Raw genomic sequence first — 18,143 nt, 5'->3', positions numbered from 1 at the left:
AGCCTGAGGCAGTGGAGGGCTGTGAGAGAATCCGATCTCTGCCAGATCTTTCAAAACTACGCTTCCTGGCTAACATTGCGTCTCCCAACATGTGATGAACATGCGTCAAAAGTATTGTGTAGAGAGACTCAGATGTGAGATAATGGATCTGTCTTGAATGAGTTGTTCTTTGTCTCTGCTTATATATTTGTAAACAAAGCAAGTATGACAAAATCTCCATACATCTCTATTGCTCTTTTGTCCAAAAGAAACCAGACCTGGGTAACGCTGCCTGTCCAAACTGCCTGGGAAGTGAGGAATGTGTAGCAAGAGGGACAGATCGAGCATTGGATCTCTGCTTGTTTTTTCAAATTTCTGCAATCTGTACCCTTTGGTTTATTGAACGTTTCAGCTATAGATCATTTGGACTGCTGTCGTGTTATCCGCCTGGAGTCTCATTGAGAGATAATAAAGTAGGTGCCAGCTTCAAACCCTGGCATCTCCCATTAAAAAGATCAGATAGGAGGTCATGTGAATGACCTCTCTGCCTGATCAGAGCCAAACTACAAGTGACGTCTTACACAGGTTGGACACTAGTCGGCTTCCCTCAAGTTTTGATGGGAAATGTAGGCGCCCTGGTTTTACAGCTTGGCTCTCCATTACAGCTGCAAGACCAGGATGCCTACATTTCCCATCAAAACTTGAGGGAAGCCAACTAGTGTCCAACCTGTGTAAGACGTCACTTTTAGTTTGGCTTCAGATCCTGGAAAGCCACTGCCAGTCAGCTTCAAGCATGTGTATGTGCAAGAGTAACAATTCTCACCTGTGTCATCTCCCCAATTAAAAATGCTCCCCAGGGTGTTTGTTAAAAACAAAAGCACAATATGGGTTTTTCAACAAGTGGAGGGGAGGCATTTCCAACCGGAGAAGCAGCGTGCGGGGGAGAATTACTCCCCCTTCTCCAACACTGCTGTCTCAATCCAGATTGTCTCTATATACACAATGGCTTTTAAAGGCCAAATTACAGGCCTGGAGTTCCGGTCACAGACATCATGTGTCATCTTTGCATTTTCCCCCAGGGTGTTTCAAGCAATGGAGATGGAGCAACTCTAATCATTCCCTGCTCCCTTCCTCCAAAAAGCAGCAATCAGCACTTTGCTCTAAGGGACTGCTTCCCGGTACTCAAAGCTGATTTCTCGATTGCAGTGCGGGGGCTACGCGCTGCCCAAAGCTGCAAATAGAGCCTGGTTTTACTAAACCCTCAATTCAGCCAAGAAAGGAGCAGGAGGAAAGGAGCTAAGGAAATGAGGGAGGGATGGGACACAGGGCAATGAATGGCTCGGGAGACCTGGTCTTCTCTGCTCATCATTTACTTTAGAGATCTGAGATAAAAAACTGCTGCATATAGATATGCACGTGAGAGAGTGATAGGGAGTGAGAGAGTGCTCTAAACCGCTAGTGAGCAGAGTTTTGGCTCCCAGTCCCACCCAACTATAATACCCAATAATCCAGCTTTATTCCAGCCCCCACCCACTATTCCCTTCCTGGATATGGATTCGATCTCAGGAATGCTGTCACCCATCTTCTAAACTTTACCAAGGGCCAGGCACAGAATCCAGGAATCCTGCCATTCTGCTGAAACCTGTCAAACCTCATTCCCTCACCCAGACTTAGACATGATTATTTTTTTTAAAAAAGGAGTCTTGACTCCCACATTCCAGATCTGAAAACGCTACCTTGATCTTGGATCCCAGAAGAAAGTTCAAGAGTTTGTCCCTCTCGCCTTGCCTAACATTAAATGCCACGCTTTTTTTCAGAACAACAAAGGAATCCCAGATGTCCCATATTCCCAGTTCCTGGAAAACTTTTCTGCACTGTGAGCCTAATTAATGATCCGGGCCACTGGATATTCCAGCAATGCTGAAGATAAATAGGGGTGGTTCTGATCAGACCCCGGCCCCAAGTAAGAAATCACTGGGAGCCCCATGCAAGAGCTGGCTGGCTATAAGTAGAATATTTTTTCATCAAGCCCCGTCTCCCAGTCTGCCCTGCCCAACCAGCAAACTCACAGTTCTTTTTTGCTAGCCATCAAGCTCTGAGCTGCTGGTACTGGGGAGGCAGGGGTGCTGCTGCTGCTCCCTTCGGATGGAGACCCGGGGGATGGTGTCTCATGCCCCAGTGGCTGAGCCGAAGGTTGGGACTGTCCCATGCTTGGCACTTTGTCCATGCTGTCTTCGGAGGGAGACTCTCCAATGTCTTCAATTTCATCAGAGCAAGCATCGGGAAGAGAGCAACCATCTCCCTGAGTCTGGGCTTCCTTCTGAACATTTTGCCCCTCAGAGGCAAAGCCCAGGTCTGCTTCAGCCTCTTGTATTTTGAAAGAGTTCTTAACCAGGTCTAGATGACCCGGGCCTCCAATGCAGTCTCTTTCCCCAGGGTTAATGGCATCTTGGACTGGCTCTCCCCTGTCGTGCCCATTGATAAGGCTTTGTCTTTGTTTCAGCGCCAGCATAGCCGACTCTTCCGTCTGTGTCCCGACGCTGACCCTTGACTCCTGCGTTCTTTTGGCTCCGGGCACCAGCTCCATATGGCCTCCCATTTGCTGTGTGGCAGGTGAACTGCACATCAAAACAGAATTAGTTGAGGAACACCAATGCAATTTGTCATGCCTTGCAAATAACCCACTGTGTATCCAAACCCCTGCCAAAATCCAAAATGAAACAAAAACCTGTGAGCATTTCAAAACGTAAAGGTGGCAGGGAAGGGATTAAACACAATAACTGATTGATATTTGTTTGTTTGCTTGCTTGTTTATTGTCTGGCTTTCTCACTGAGATTCAGGGTGGATTAGTTTCCAAATACTGTTTTTCTAAGGAAGCACCTCGGTTTTAGTAATGAGACACCTTATCAGCACTTCAAACTCCAAATCACTGGGACCTCAATTGCATTTTAATCACTAGGACCTGTTAGCAATGGATGCTTTCAAAAGGTAAAGGAGGCAGAGAAGGGAATACACACAATAATTGATTGATATTTGTTTGCTTGTTTATTGTCTGGCCTTTTCACTGAGATTCAGGGTGGATTAGTTTCCAAATACTGTTTTTCCAAGGAAGCACCTCGGTTTTACAAATGAGACACCTTATCAGATTTAATCACTAGGACATCAATTGCATTTTCAATGGCATGGCACCTCCTGGACAGTATCTGTGGGGTAGGCATCTATTGGATAATATCTTGGATATCAGAAAAGGATTGCTTGCTCCAAGATCATCTCCAGAGATTTTATCTGCGGCTTAAATTGCCTTGCACTGTTATTTTAGTAAATAATATGGTATATTGTTTGGAAGCCATTTTGAAAATTCTTGCACCAAAAGGTGGGATATAAATACACGGGAATAAATAAATGAATAAATAAATGACAAGTGCTTTGCTCAGACAAGATCATAGATAGCCCAGTTTTCTGTTTCCAAAACTGATCAGCTAAACGTTTCTGGAAGTGTAAAAGCACTGCAGTCCATAAAGGCAAATAGCTCACCCAGCATCTATGACCCACAGCTATATCTGGAGGCTTCATTTGTGGTTACTGTAGCTATTACCTGTGAAAAAGAGTTCCCCATCCTCATCCATGAATATGTTTAATCCTCTACTAAATCTGCATATGCTAGTGGTCACGTCACATCTTGTGGCAGTGAGCCCCGTAAGCTATTTATGCATTGCCTAAAGAAACACGGCGTCGGTTGTTGTTTTTTGGTGGGTGCGTACAGGGCTTTTTTTCAGCAGGAACGTGGTGGAACGGAGTTCCGGAACCTCTTGAAAATGGTCACATGGCTGGTGCCCCCCCCCCCCGATCTCCAGACAGAGGGGAGTTTAGATTGCCCTCCGTGCTGCTCAGTGGCGCGGAGGGCAATCTAAACTCCCCTCTGTCTGGAGATCAGGGGGTGGGGCCACCAGCCATGTGACCATTTTCTCCGAGGGCAACCCACTGAGTTCCACCACCTCTTTTCCCAGAAAAAAAGCCCTCGGTGTGTACATGGGTGGGCTTATCCTGACCCTTCTGCCAATTAAGGATTTAGAAGACCAGAATGGAGAGTGGGTGGTAGGTGGCCTCGTAAGTGTTATCTTTGCCTGTGCCTAGATTTTTCTTTAGGGAGCCTGGACTACTACCTGGAATCATTGAAGAGGGCAGGAGGTAGGATCCAGAGGGAACCACTGTCTTGTGGAAGGACTGAAGGGTTTCTGGCTTCTGAAACGATGGAATTTGCTGCAAAGAAGCAAGAATTTAAATGAAGCATTCATCCTTATAAGCAACCTTTTGGCTTCCCTCACACTACTGTTTTTACAAAGAACAAAATTAGAACTGATGGCAACAGAAATATTTCTTTCATTACCCTCCTCTCCCATTCAGCCCTGGCCTGGATGGCTCAGTTAGCCCGATCTCATCACATCTCAAAAGCTAAGCAGGGCTGACCCCGGTTAGTACTCGGATGGGAGACCACCAAAGTATTACAAGGTTATTATGCAGAGGCAGGCAATGGCACCTCTGTTTGTCTCTTGCCTTGAAAACCCTATGGGATTGCCATGTCAGCTGCAACTTGATGGCACTTTCTACTACTACCCCATTTATTTGTCTGATGTGGGCGGATTTAATCTTATCATGAGGGTGAGAGGAACTGCCCCACCCCCTTTACTTCCCCACAATCCATTGCACCAGTATTTCTCTCCCAACTTGGCTCACTTCTGGTATCAGAAGTAGACTGGGAGGATATAAAATTTAGGAGGGGAGGGATTTTCCTCCACTTTCCAGATTCTCTGCTGAGGTGTAATACTTCATCCATTTGACATGTCGCTCTACTTCAGGAAAGCTTAAACCACCATAAACCCATTAACCCAGAGGTCAGCAACCTTTCAGAATTAAAGAGCCAAACTACATCAGCATTCAGAGCGAGATATCAAAACACAACTAGCATAAGAAACCCTATTTTCATAACTGAAAATATACAGCTTAGCATTACTGATAATTGACACATTGACTAATAATACATCTAGTTTTTGTACCCAAGCAAGGGATGTTGCAAGTTCTTCATTCGTAAGTAGCACACACAATAAATTATAAATATACACAAGAGCACCCTGTATTATTGTTTTACTGGGCAATCCTAAACAGGGTTAATCTAGTCTAAGCCCATTAAAATCAATGGGCTTAGACTGCAGTAATTGCTTAGGATTGCACTGTTAGTGTACTGGCATAAATCTGCAGGGTTAAGATTCCCAGAAACTGTCTGCCTCTATGATTCCCTCTCTGTAAAGCAACTCTAAGGGCCAAACGAGATGATACTGGGTCCTCAAGTCTGTCAGAGTGATGTAGCATCATTTCAGATACTGAATTTTGACTTTTCAAAACATCATAGGTTCCGATCCTGATGGGGGATGCAGTGCAGGGAAGGAGAGGTTCCTGCCTCCCCCCATGCCATTTCAAGTCTTCAAAATGATCCCGACAGGGAAGACAGGGAGTGGTACCTAATTTGGCCCTAACAAGCCCTTGAGTCCCATAAAAAAATCTTTGCCTGCCATTCTTTTCACATACTGATTATTCGAGCATTCCACAAGACCGTAAAGATTTCGTTTAATTGTTTAAAAAGCCATTTCTGATTTTGTACTGAGCCATATTTGGCTAGCCTAGGTAAATGCCACAGCAACCAGAGCTTTTTTCTCTACTTACGTAACTAAGCTAGAAAAGTTGTCTTATCACCTATTTCTGTTGTCTACACAACCCCGTCTCATCCCATACATATTTACATCTGGCAACCAAGATTATACTTCATACAGCGGTAAGGTTGCCAGCTGGAAAATTCCTGGAGATTTTGGGGATGAAAACCTGGAGAGGGCAGGGTTTGGGGAGGGAAAGGACCTCAGCATGGTATAATTCCATAGAGTCCACCCTTTAAAGCAGTCATTTTCTCCAGGGGAACTGATCTCTGTGGCCTGGAGATCAGTTGTAAGTCCGGGAGATCTCCAGCCATCACTTGGAGGCTGGCAACCCAACATCGGACTAGGAGGGCCCTCCAAGAAAGCTTCTGCCATAGTAAAGCCAGTTTGGTGTAGTGGTTAAGAGCACGGGACTCTAATCTGGAGAGCCGGGTTTGATTCCCCACTCCTCCACAAAGCCAGCTGGGTGACCTTGGGCGAGTCACAGTTCTCTTGAGCTCTCTTAGCCCCACCCACCTCACAGGGTGATTGTTGTGGGGTAATAATAACACTTTGTAAACCGCTCTGAGTGGGCATTAAGTTGTCCTGAAGGGCGGTATATAAATCGAATGTTATTATTAAATATTGTTATGGGTTTGTCCTAAAGGGACTGGAGCCAGGCCCTAGGACAAAAGGAGATTCATGTTCCCTATCTACTGCAGATGTTTCCTCAATGAGAGATCATTGTTCGAAGATACCAATAGCTCTGTTGAGAACCCATCAGAGAGGGTGACCGTAAAACTGAAGAGAAGGGGAAGGTGCGGGTGTGTATGAGGAGACAGAAGGCTGGAAAGGCAGAAGCTGCTGAGAATTGGTTAAAACATCTTGAGATGTGGTCCTTATCTCTCTTTCTGGAAAATCTAACAGAATGGCTGCCTTGTAGGCATGTCTCTTGCCTCCACCTGCTTTTGCCTGCTTTTAAGTTTGTGAAACAAATACTAGAAAAATGCCTCAAGTCTCCAGGTTTTCCCTTGGCATTGTCCCTAAAACTTCTCATTCCTTGGACAATTGGGAAGCCTGCAGGAATACATCTGGTACCACAAAACTCTAGTTCGTTTGCTTCTTTTGCTGGAACAGAATAAGAGCCCAAGGACTTGTTACAGTCTTCCAAAGATTATGTCTGGGTGTCATTCTGTCAGCCACATGTCAGCTGCCAGTTCCCTGCTGGGAATACTATTTCCAGGCATGCGGGGGACCAATGTGGATCATAACCGCATGGCATAGGGAGAAGGGGTTTCTATCTCCCCTCCCAGCACCATTCTTCTGACCTAGAATGCCCAAGAGGCACTATTTGCCCCACTGGGTAGGGGGCTACACAAAGAAGCCCCTTCTTTGTATCTGCCATGGTTCCAATCCAAATCAGAATAGGAGTTCCTAGCTGTGCACCTGTGGAAGATCGCAATATCTACTTTGGTCCTACTCCTCTGGGAATTGGAGCTGCAGTAGTCTTCTCCTTGCTACTCTAGAGTCTGCTGCGTTGGCCTTGGTAGCCAACTCCTCAGCGGCCTCACCTTCAAGCACCTGTCGCCTAAGCAGAGGGATTTGCTGGTCGTAGAAGCTGAGTCTCCGCAGCGCATCCGCCAAGGCTGACTTCACCAGGGTCAGCTCCTCTTCCTGGCTCCGCAGCCGGGAATCAATGCTGGTGAGCCAGTCTGGATGATCAAGGACACTGTTGCTACCCGAGAAGTTGTTACCTAACAAGGAAAATATACCCAGGTTGAGATCAGTTGTGTTTGCCATTTGTATTTATTTCAAACACTAAATTTTTCCAAACAGCGGATGTAAAAACACAAAGCCAAGCATCAAAACACACACACTCAAAAGAGCAGAATAAGCAGTCAGAAAAATGTTTATCGCACACAGCCAAAGGCCATCACAATCGAGCAGATAAAAACGTAAGTAAAACATGCTCAAAGAACTCTTACTGTGCTCAAAAACCATTCTGAAAAGCTCTTTCTCCCGGAATCACAGCTAATCTCAGACGACAGGGCCCATTTCCCCCAGAGTTTATGGCAGCCATAGATGGCACACTCTACAGTATATCTAGGTAGGCCAGTCTCCAGGTAGGGGCTGGAGATCTCCCAGAATTACAACTGATCTCCAGCCAACAGGCATCAGTTCCCCTGGAGAAAATGGTAGGTTTGGAGGGTGGACTCAATGGCATTATACCCTGCTGAGGGCTCTTCCCTCCTCAAACCTTGCCCTTCTCCAGGCATCATCCCCAAATCTCCAGGTATTTCCCAAGCAAGAGTTGGCAACCCTGTATGATGTCTCAAAGTTTAGGAGAAATGGAAGTCCTACAGCAGGAGTCCCTAGCATAGCCTGCCAACATTTCCTGGCACCCCAAGTGTTTTTAGGAACTGGGCAGGCCCAAGTGGGACTTTTGCCCAGTGAGGCTTCTGATTGATCACAGAAGATCTCATCAGCAGTGCAGATTAAAAAGTATCCTGTTAAACAGAACTCCTGCCTGAAATGTTGAAAAGCTGCTATCAGATTTATGCATAGCCAAGCTACAAGTGACGCCTTATACAGGTTGGACACTTGTCAGCTTCCCTCAAATTCTGATGGGAAATGTAGGCGTCCTGGTTTTACAGCTTGGCTCTCCATTACAGCTGCAAGACCAGGATGCCTACATTTCCCATCAAAACTTGAGGGAAGCTGACAAGTATCCAACCTGTGTCAGGCGTCACTTGTAGCTTGGCTCTCATGTCTCTGCCATTTTGTGGTTGGTCCACCTCCCGCAGCAGCCATTTTGTATTTGTGCCCACCACCCTGTGTTAGAATTCCAAAGGTGCCCGCAGACTCAAAAAGATTGGGGATCCCATCCTAGAGTGACATCACATGATGGGCTACACCTAAGTTTCCCCAATGGGACAAACAAATAGCAGCTTGCTGGGACTGTTTCAGGTTAGGTAGATGGCACAGGGGAACATTTAAGCCGCCCTCTCTCCTCACACAGAGGCCCCAGTCCAAATCGGGTCCCTGTGCACTCAGGAATTAAGTTTCAACAGACAATTCCAAGTGCACGTCTGGTCAACAGGATCCAGGGCAGACCCTTGCAAAGAATAATCTAATCTAGCATTCTGTCTCAAGCAGCAACTAGTCAACCACCTCTGGGAAGCTCTCAGGCAGTGAATGGTATATTGCTTCTGTACATGGATGTTCTTATTTTGGACTATCTTGGTTAATACTTTTTGTAGATACATCCACTGCAGATTAACTGACTCTTTTTAAAGCACCATGAAAACTGGTCATTGCCATGTCTTACTAATCCTGTAACTCTGCATCAGCACGGGGAGAGAGGGGGAGGATACCTCAATTCGTCCATCCTGAATTTTCTGCCAAATGATTTCATTAGATTTCAAATACTGTGTGATCCTCAGAGGCAGGGACTTGAATATATTACTGCATAAAACACTGCTTACCTTGATGGGTAGCTCTCTAAAACGGATGGCTCTCTAACAACCACCCCAAAATAAAAATTGTGCTTTTAAACTAAAGATGCAGATGTGATTCTCGAAAGCTTATGCTACAATAAAGTTGGTTAGTCTTTCAGGTGCTACTGGACTCTTTTTGCTTTTAAACTATGTCCCTCTTCCAGACCTGGAGATAGAATTCCAGCCTAGGCATTCTTGCGCTTCAACCTAACGGTGAGGCATTTTTTTGGTAACTCAAAAGTCTGCGTGCGTTCCACATTATAGTCCTTACCTATTTTGCATTTTTAAAAAATTATTTTTGCCAGAACACATAGTGGTCCCAATGTAAACAGAGAGGGAAGAGGCAACATTTCTCATTAATGTCCTGCCCTGGGGCGCCACATTTCCCAGAAGGAGGGAGAGAGGGGGAAACTCAGTTTGGTTCAAGCCAGGACCTCTGGCCCCGTCCTGCAGGCAGAGAGCCCAGGTCTTGCCTCATGCCCAGGCAGACTTGTTTGTGCTGGCAGCAAAGGAAAAGTGGCAGTTAGGAGGAAACAACTCCCACCTCAGACATTCCTAACACCACTGTAAGCCGCAAAACATGGGGCCCTGAATAGCCCAGCAGCAAGGACTTTTGACCTGGGGTGGAGGGGGAACCAAGCATGCCTAGCCAAAATCATAACACAGATTTAGTAACCCTTTAGCAACCATTTCAGAAACAAGGAGGTTCGGTAGGGGGTTCAAAGACTTTCCTTTCCAACATATGCTAATAGGTGAATTGGGTTCCTTAAAATCAAGAAATCTAGATTAGAGATTAGGAGCATGGAAATAAAACAGCAACAGTTGTTTCAGATAAATTCACAATTTTTCCACTTCTGTGGTGTCTGCTTATTGATTGTGGGTGGTGGGATTCTACTTTTTTGGAATTAAGGTGGTGCCAGTTGTTAGCCTGGCTGGTTACAAGAGCGCATCCTTGTGAATGCCATTTGGAAAAACCTCAGACAGCACTTTTGCTAAAGCAGCAAAAAGATAATTCTGTAATGGTGACCCTTAGGGTTTGTAGAGCACTTTTGAGTGCTCAAAGCATATCATGTACATTATCCAGTGATCTTTACAATGAGCCACTAAGGCAGGCCAACATTATAGATTAGACTGCTGAGAGAATAGTTTGCCTGTGACTGTATAGTGAGTTTATGGCTGAGGAGAGATTCTTTCTTGCCTCCTGTCAGACTTGCTTCAGGCTTCCATTCACATGTTACACAGGTTGGGTACAAAGTCCGCACCCTGTATAGAAGTCATGCATACATGGCAGGTTCTCAATTCCCATGAATATAGTGTGTGACCATAGCATGCATGGGCTTCAGCTTTCCCCCGACGCATTATCCTCAACCTGATGGAGCTCTGGTGGACTGGGTGGGGGGAACATGGCGCAATTTGATGTACAGGGGAAACTCCCGTGTATCCCAGGGAAAACGTGGGTTTCCTTTCCCAGCAACCAAACTGCCCTCTACTGGACCATTTCGGGTCAGGAAAATCCTGAGGTGAGTTTGAAGTCCCTTTTCTGTGCAGGCCATCCAAATTGCGCACCTGCATGTGGGAACACAGCGGGGAGTGGGGACTCCAGACCAAGCCCTTGCGCTCTGTATGTTGTAAATAAAAGCTAGGCTTTTACATTTATATCAGCTTTCAAAAGAGAAGACTGCTTCTTTCAAGACTTGTTTAGCACTGAGAGAACAATTTGAAAGTGATCTGATATAGTTCAGTTCCTGAAACGAAGTATGGTACCCAGGATGGGAAAATCATTGAAGATCCTCCTTCATGCTCTCCTTCAGAGCACTAGTGAATGGCAAGTGAACAGGGAGGAATACACGTGAGTCTGTTCACTTGCCAGGCAAGTGTCATTCCTCACTTGTAGCTTGGCCCTAAGAAACAGCCATTGGACTGGTGCAAGAAAGGAAGGCCAAAGGCTTTGACTGCCACAGGGGGCTGAGGAAGAAGCCAGCACTGGGGAAGGCATCAGTAGCAATAATAGGAGAACTGTGTGTAAAGATCCGCCCATACCCCAGGTCTTTCCACTTGGGGAAAAAGAAAACTTATTCATGTGCAAATTTCAGTTATAAAGTATACGTCCATTATGCAGCCATCCACAAAAAAGAAAAAAGAAAGAAAAAGGTACCAAAAATAGCTGGAAATTACACAAAGAAAACACAGCAAGTTGGCAATCTTGACTGCAACGAAGCTGACCAAAATATTTCCAGTGTAGCTTTGCTGGGGTTGTTTTCTTCCCCCATGATGAAACCACAGGGCACAGCCGCCGTCCCCTCACCCACCTCAAGCTAGCCTAAACTTGTCAGCCAAACTGGGAAGTGGGTGGTGAAAAAGGGCCTCCATCCAACATTCAGAGGATGTGGGGATTTAAGAGGCCTAGATCTGAGGGCCTGGTACACAAAACAAAGACTCTTGGGAAGAAAGGCCCAGGAGTGGGCTACACTTTTCCACTCTGTGCCAAGAGAGACAGAAATTGGACAGAGGATGTGACCAACTCATACCCCCTCCCTGTTACCCCCAAACAGGCTCTGCTTTGTCTGGTTCCCCCTCCTTTATATGCACATCCTGAGAGGCACAACAACAAGAACAAAAATGAACAAAAAGCCAATTTTTACAGTGACCTTTTCAATTCATGCCCTCTCATACCCCAGCTCAGCTAATTTTGTCAGCAGAGGAGGAGGAGGAGATCACAGCAGGGCCTTGGTTGCACAGGCGACAGGACAGCCTACCTGCTATCCAGAAGTCAAAGTCGTTCAAATAACCAAAATTGACGACTTGGGATATTAGTCTCCTCAGTTCAAATGCTCCTTTTCAGCTATGTGTTACCCTGAATGGTCCCACCTAATGTTTATTCCATTTTAATCTTGTATTTCTTTGATGGAATTCAGGGTATCCCTTTCCTTCATTTTATTGTCACAACAACCCTGTGAGGTAGGTCAGGCTGAACGAGAGTAAGTGGCCAACATCATCCAGTGAGGTTCCTGGCTGGATTTGAGGAACTGAACCCAGATCTCCTAGACGTTAGCCTCATATTCCAACCACTGGACTATGCTGTGGGAATCCAACACTTAGGTCAGACACTCAGCACTCCTGATGCCTTTATAAGTCAAGTTTTTGAGCCATACTTTTGAGTGACAAGATGGAAACTCCCCACTCCAAATCTCAACTTAATCCCAAAATCAGTACAATGGCTTAAATCAGCCATTTCACTCTCAAATCCCCCTCTTGTCGTAACATAGGAACAATAATGAAGTACTATAAGTGAACTTGAAGTGCCTCATAAATGTGAACTGTTATTAGGGTTACCAACTGTGGCCTGGAAAATTCCTTGACATTTGGGGGTCGTACCTGTGGAGGGGGGTTTCTGGGGAGGGATTTCACCTAGAATCTATGGTATACCATAGAATTTGCCCCCTGTATATGCCATTTTTTCTCCAGGGAAACTGAACTTTATAGTCTAGAGAACAGCTGTAACTCTTATAGAACTCCAGAACCCACTCTAAGTGTTATTAAGTATTGGCCTATTCTGCAGGGTTGTTGTAAGTATTACCAAAACTACATATATGAGTACATAAAGGGAAATTATTTGAGGATTGTTCTCTTCCGAAATTTCCTGCGATTTTGTGCAATGGCTCACGTGCCCAGTTCTCCCTCTTTTTCTAATCCCCCCACCGCTTACAAGAAACAATAACGTTTGTCCCTACTTTGCTAACCTTCCCAACTTCTGACAAAGCCTAGGAGTTTAAAGCCCTCCCCTTCCCTGCTTCACACCCAAAAACCGAGAAAGGATTTGAATAAGCAAATCACAGTTATCCCCAGAGATTGGAGGCGGGGGGGGGGGCAGACTTAAAACACCACGGCATCCTTCAGCTCCATCTTGCGCCTTGCAGTTTCCATAGAAAATATCCATCCCTATTCCCACTAAACACGTTAGGTGACATTTTTGAGCAAGGTATTCACCCTAAGAATGAACCCTTCAGGACCGGCACCTCCCAAGCCTCTCCCTACCTGAAAAAGAGAATACAAAAGAAGCGAAGGCAGGTGAGGGCTTCCAGCTGTCTTATATTTTGAAAGGTTCATGAGGGGGCATCCCTCCCCTTCCAGTCTCGAAAACATCACAACACTTTAGAATGCTGTAATTCGCTATGAATTCAACACCTACACTTCACAGCGTCGTAAACATTACAATCCTTGCTTCAAGCACTGCTGATTCAAAAAGCACCTCGTTTGGTTTCAAAATTCACATGCAGTAAGCTTTGCCTTTGGAATGTGGGGTTAGGCCTGAGTGGGGTTTTCCCACGTGTGGTTCGGCAAGTTCCGGCAGCTAGACTGAAAAAGGGGAGAGGAAGCAGCGAAGATGCCCACAATTTCCCTCAGCACCCATATAACACAGCTGAGAGTGGGTCGGCATCCTGAGTGAGGAAATATGGGATTAAGAGCTAAATTAGCCTTGTTAAACTCTTCTACTGTCTCATTTTTAAACTCTATTGTCTCGTTTTTTAACTGGAAGGTTTCAAAAGGAGTCCAAGGGTGGGGAAACAGCAGAGTAAGGCCCCCAAAGAGAATATCAGCTCTCAGGGTCGACAAGCCCCAAAGACTGGTTTCTAGATGTACCTAGTTCAATCGTCAAATTATTCTTTTAACAGTTCCTTGAGCTGCTTCCACATGATGAGGGTTCTCCACATTTGTTTTCATTGCAGCTACAAATGCAGAGGTATGCATGTTGGTGATGGCGTTTCCACGTATTAAAATGCATAGAAAAAGGTGCCCATGGAGGGGCTGATGGTGAGAAAATGGCGCTGCTGCGGGCAGGACCTTTGCAGGGCAGGAAAACGTGTAGCCTTACTTCCAAATGGTGTGCTATGGTGCTTAGAATGAGGTAAAAAAAAAATCAGAGTACAACAGGTTACTGGAAGAGTGTACTGAGGATGAGGAAAACCTGGAAACAAGACAACTGCAGCATGACACCCTTCGCCCAAGCAGTCGAGTTTCAAAGTCAAAGAGGAGAAGCTCCTCTACGTAGAAATAGCCTTGGTTTTTCACTTCTTATTGTATCTCTTTACTTCCCTACACACCTCTTGTGTGGGGTGGGCTATTTATCAGTGTTTATAAGGGTATGGTCCCCCCTCATATTTACTTGCAAATTAGATCCAGAGGAGTTAGCAGTGTTCGTCTGTAGTCACAAAATAGTAAAGAGTCCAGTAGCACTTTAAGACTAACCAACTTTTTAGTAGCATAAGCTTTTGAGCACCAGAGTTTTCTTCAGCAGACTGCATCTAATGAAGAGAACTGGGGTTCTCAAAAGCTTATGCTACTAAAAAGTTGGTTAGTCTTAAAGGCGCTACTGGACTCTTTACTACTTGCAAATTGACAATCCAAATCCAAAAGTGACCCCGAGGCGTCAGAAGGTGGTAAAGCAGTACTGGATTTGTTAATCCAGAATCAAGGATGTGACTTTTGCAAACTGTGTTCAACAAAGTAGGCCGAAAAAGAAGAAGGCTGCAGGGTGAAGGACGATGTTATCAAGAGACCAAGGCCCTTGGATTTCACAAGGCTTCTTGAGACACCCACACGTACGTAAGTGCTAGTCAAACGTCCTTGATGATCAAACTTGGGTTTTTCCATCACCCCGCCCCCTCCTCCTTCCTTCTGATATTGCTCATTTGTCTGAAATACAGCTATGAAAAAGAGTGAGGGATTCAATTTTTGTGATTCAAAGTCCCAAAAATGGAAATAAGCAGAAACAACAAACACAGACAGCCAAACACACTTCCTCTTTTCCGAAGCAGCAAAGTGAAAAAGAACCAAAGCGCTTCACGCAAAAACCTTTGAACCTGAGGCCGGAACTCATCTAGAAAAGCAGCAATCTTTGAGCCTGTCAGGTGACAACTGCAACAAGAGCTGACTTGAGCTGTCACACAGCTGGCATTGTGGTTGCAGAGAAGCTTGCAATTATAACTCTTGCCTCACATCAGCAAAGAATGGGGTTAGTTTTGAGGCTCTGGTTAGGCTAAATAATGCTAATAATACTTAGTATTTACATTATAGCCGAAGTGTTCAAAAGCACTTCCCTGGAGTTATTTTCATAATCTTTACAATGGACTTGTAAGGTAGAATTTCATTATTACCCCACATGGCAGAGAAAAGGGGGCCAAGCTGAGAGAATAGTGGTGGCTGGATTAAGGCCACCTTATTAGGCAGTTTCTGAAGTGAAATTCAAATCTGGGACCTTCTTAGGCACACCTGGTAAAACATTCTTGCTTTTTCTTTAAAAAAAAAAAAGGCTATCTGTCAGGGAATCTCATACGCCATTACTAACCTGATTGCTGAACTTCTAAGGAACCCTAGAGCTCCCTGGAGGACACAGTTGGAAAATCATTGCTCTAAATTAAAAGCACACATCTGCAAGATCTCTTTAATGCATCTGAATTGCCCCCTTGCAACCCTGTCACATTCATAATCTCTGGTGGCTAAACGATGTTTTTTAAACAAAGGGATTCAAACCCTTGCTGGACCATGAAGCAGATTGGGCGGTCTTAGACAAGCCTCATCTTAATTTACCTCACAGGGTTGTTGTGTGGATTAAACTCATCTTCAGCTGCCTGTGGCTCCTTGGCGAAAGGGCAGGAAACAATTTGATAAAATGAATAAATAAACAAACTCTCCAGCTGTAAAATGGAACTGAAAAGCAGCCCTACTTCACAGGGTTGTTGAGAGACGAGAAAAATAAACAATTGCCCATTCTGAGCCTCAAAGGCAGGATGGTCTTGTACACAAATAAAGGGGAAACAACATGTGGACTTGAGTAAAGGCCAAATTTACTTGGTAGGCCTCTGAATGCCAAAAATGTGAGAGTTCCTGCCCCACATCTGCACTAGTTACACCCCGGCCTATTTACTTTGGCTTCAGATGTAATATTCAGTTTCCTCTAAGCCACAGGAAAGATAAGAACTATGGGTGTGAATGTTTGCAAGCAGAACCTATGCCAGGAAAGGAACAAGGCCCTGATATTTCTTTGGTCAGTAAGAGATGGAGGACGGACACTGTAGGTGCAACCACTGGGGAACCTGGATTACCTTCAGAGCCAAGCTACAAGTGAGGAATTACACTTGCCTGGCAAGTGAAGGGACCCACGTGTATTCCTCCCTGTTCACCTGCAAGTGAATGGCAAGTGTACAGGGAGGAATACAAGTGAGTCCCTTCACTTGCCAGGCAAGTGTAATTCCTCACTTGTAGCTTGGCTCTTAGTCTAAAAATCTGGGGGCTTTCCTTCTGTAATACAGGTGAGGATATAATTCTGTGTGCTGATGCCTGATAAACAGCAAAGGGAGCTGGGAAACAGGGATTTGGAAGCAGTTTGAAGGACAAAGCGGGGGGGGGGGGACAGACAAAATGTATGTGATAGGTTGTCATTAGTGGAAATCTCACTTCTGATGTGTTAGCCGTGTGCAACAGGGAATGGAAATGGCTTACAGCTTTTCATTGTACACAGGCAAACCCACATGTGCAGTGGCTACATGTTGCTCTACTCTGCACGCAGGTTGCATATTAACCTCCAATATGGAAATTCTGCTGGCACAAACCACACTGCAATACATGCTCAGGGCAAACACACATAAGTGCTCTCCCACTCTGCAGATGGGACACAAGGATGCAACTGTCCTGTTTCGCTCAGTGTGAGTACAGTGGCACACACAAGGCTTCTTTCCCCACACCCTCCTCATGAAGCTAGCCCCACCATAACCACACACCATATGCTACATGCACGCTTTATATTATACCACCACATTTCTTAAGAACATCAACAAGAGCAGCTCTTTTAACTAGCAAAGCAACCCCTGAATCTCTGCAAACCCACACACCAGCAGCTTATAAATTCAATAATGATTTTAAAAATATGCAAGGTGCTCCTTTCCAATCCCTTCTCAAAATCCACCTTTTCCACGTGGCCTTGGGCTTACCCCTTCATCCCCACTATAAATAACCAAGTTTTAAAGAATTCAACCCATGACTGCTGGCATCCTTGTCTCTAAGCTGCTCCCTCTATTTTCTATTGTAGATTGTAAATTCCTCAGGGACCCAGACCCTTCCGCTTTTGCCTCTGTAGATGCATCATGTACCTCAAATAACCAAAAGCCAGTAACATTTGGAGTAAACATGTATACAGGATCCGGCTGCAGTTCGAAATGTTTAAGCCAGGCCAACCTGATCCATCGCCTATAGGGTTGCCAACCTCCAGGCGGGGCCTGGAGACATCCTGGAATTATAAGTGGCCGTCAGACTACACAGACTGGTTCCTCTGCAGAAAATGGCTGCTTTGGAGTGTGGAATCTGTGGTATCGTACCCCAAATGAGGTTCCTCCCGTCCCCATGCCCTGCCATCTCTATGCTCTACCCCCAAATCTCCAGGAATTTTCCAACCCAGAGTTAGCAACTCGGAAGCCCGGTTGTGTCGCAACACAGCACCTCCTCTGGGCTCCGGACGCGCAGGATTGCGCAGCCCTGATTGCACCTCGCTCGGCAACCTCGCCCGGGTTTGTCCCCCCCTCGCCTCTCTCCAGCGCCACCCCGCGGGGGTCCTCTCCGCGCTCCCAAACCGAACTCAGCCGCGAGGGGGGAGGAGACGGATCAGTGGCTCCGGCGTGGGAAAAATAAACGCCGTCGGATGAAGCTCACCGTCGGGGCTGCGCTCCGGGTAGCCGTCCATGGTGGCCGAGCGGAGGCGCGGCGAGCTTCCATGCGCTCCGGGCGCCGATCGTGCCCCTCTCCGCTCGCCCCGGCTGCTTGACAGGGGATGGAGAAGGGCAGAGAGGTCCCGGGGATTTGCGGGAGGAGGCTCTAGTGCCCGCCCTGTCCAGAGCGCGCTGCTGGGGCCGGGCTCCCCCCACCCCCAGGAAGCAGGAGCGCGGTATGTCATTTCCCTTGCAAAAAAACGCCGAGCGTTGCGTTGCGCTC

General features: G+C 46.0%; 1 protein-coding gene across 1 annotated transcript in view; it reads right to left on the bottom strand.

Annotated features, from left to right (window-relative positions):
- EML3 (EMAP like 3) overlaps nt 1-18,105 on the bottom strand; it is a 50,244-nt gene extending 32,139 nt beyond the window's left edge. Inside the window, exons 1-4 of the mRNA XM_054992914.1 lie at nt 17,865-18,105; nt 7,236-7,418; nt 4,144-4,240; nt 2,049-2,597 (exon numbers count right to left, since the gene is read on the bottom strand). Of these exons, the coding sequence (XP_054848889.1) occupies nt 2,049-2,597; nt 4,144-4,240; nt 7,236-7,418; nt 17,865-18,105 (1,070 nt within the window). The remainder of the gene's footprint in view (nt 1-2,048; nt 2,598-4,143; nt 4,241-7,235; nt 7,419-17,864) is intronic.
- Nucleotides 18,106-18,143: the final 38 nt, after the last annotated feature.

Source organism: Eublepharis macularius, chromosome 1, assembly GCF_028583425.1.
Source record: "Eublepharis macularius isolate TG4126 chromosome 1, MPM_Emac_v1.0, whole genome shotgun sequence".
Lineage (NCBI taxonomy): Eukaryota > Metazoa > Chordata > Lepidosauria > Squamata > Eublepharidae > Eublepharis > Eublepharis macularius.
The sequence above is the reverse complement of the archived record's forward strand: the minus strand, read 5'-3'. Positions and strand labels throughout refer to the sequence as shown.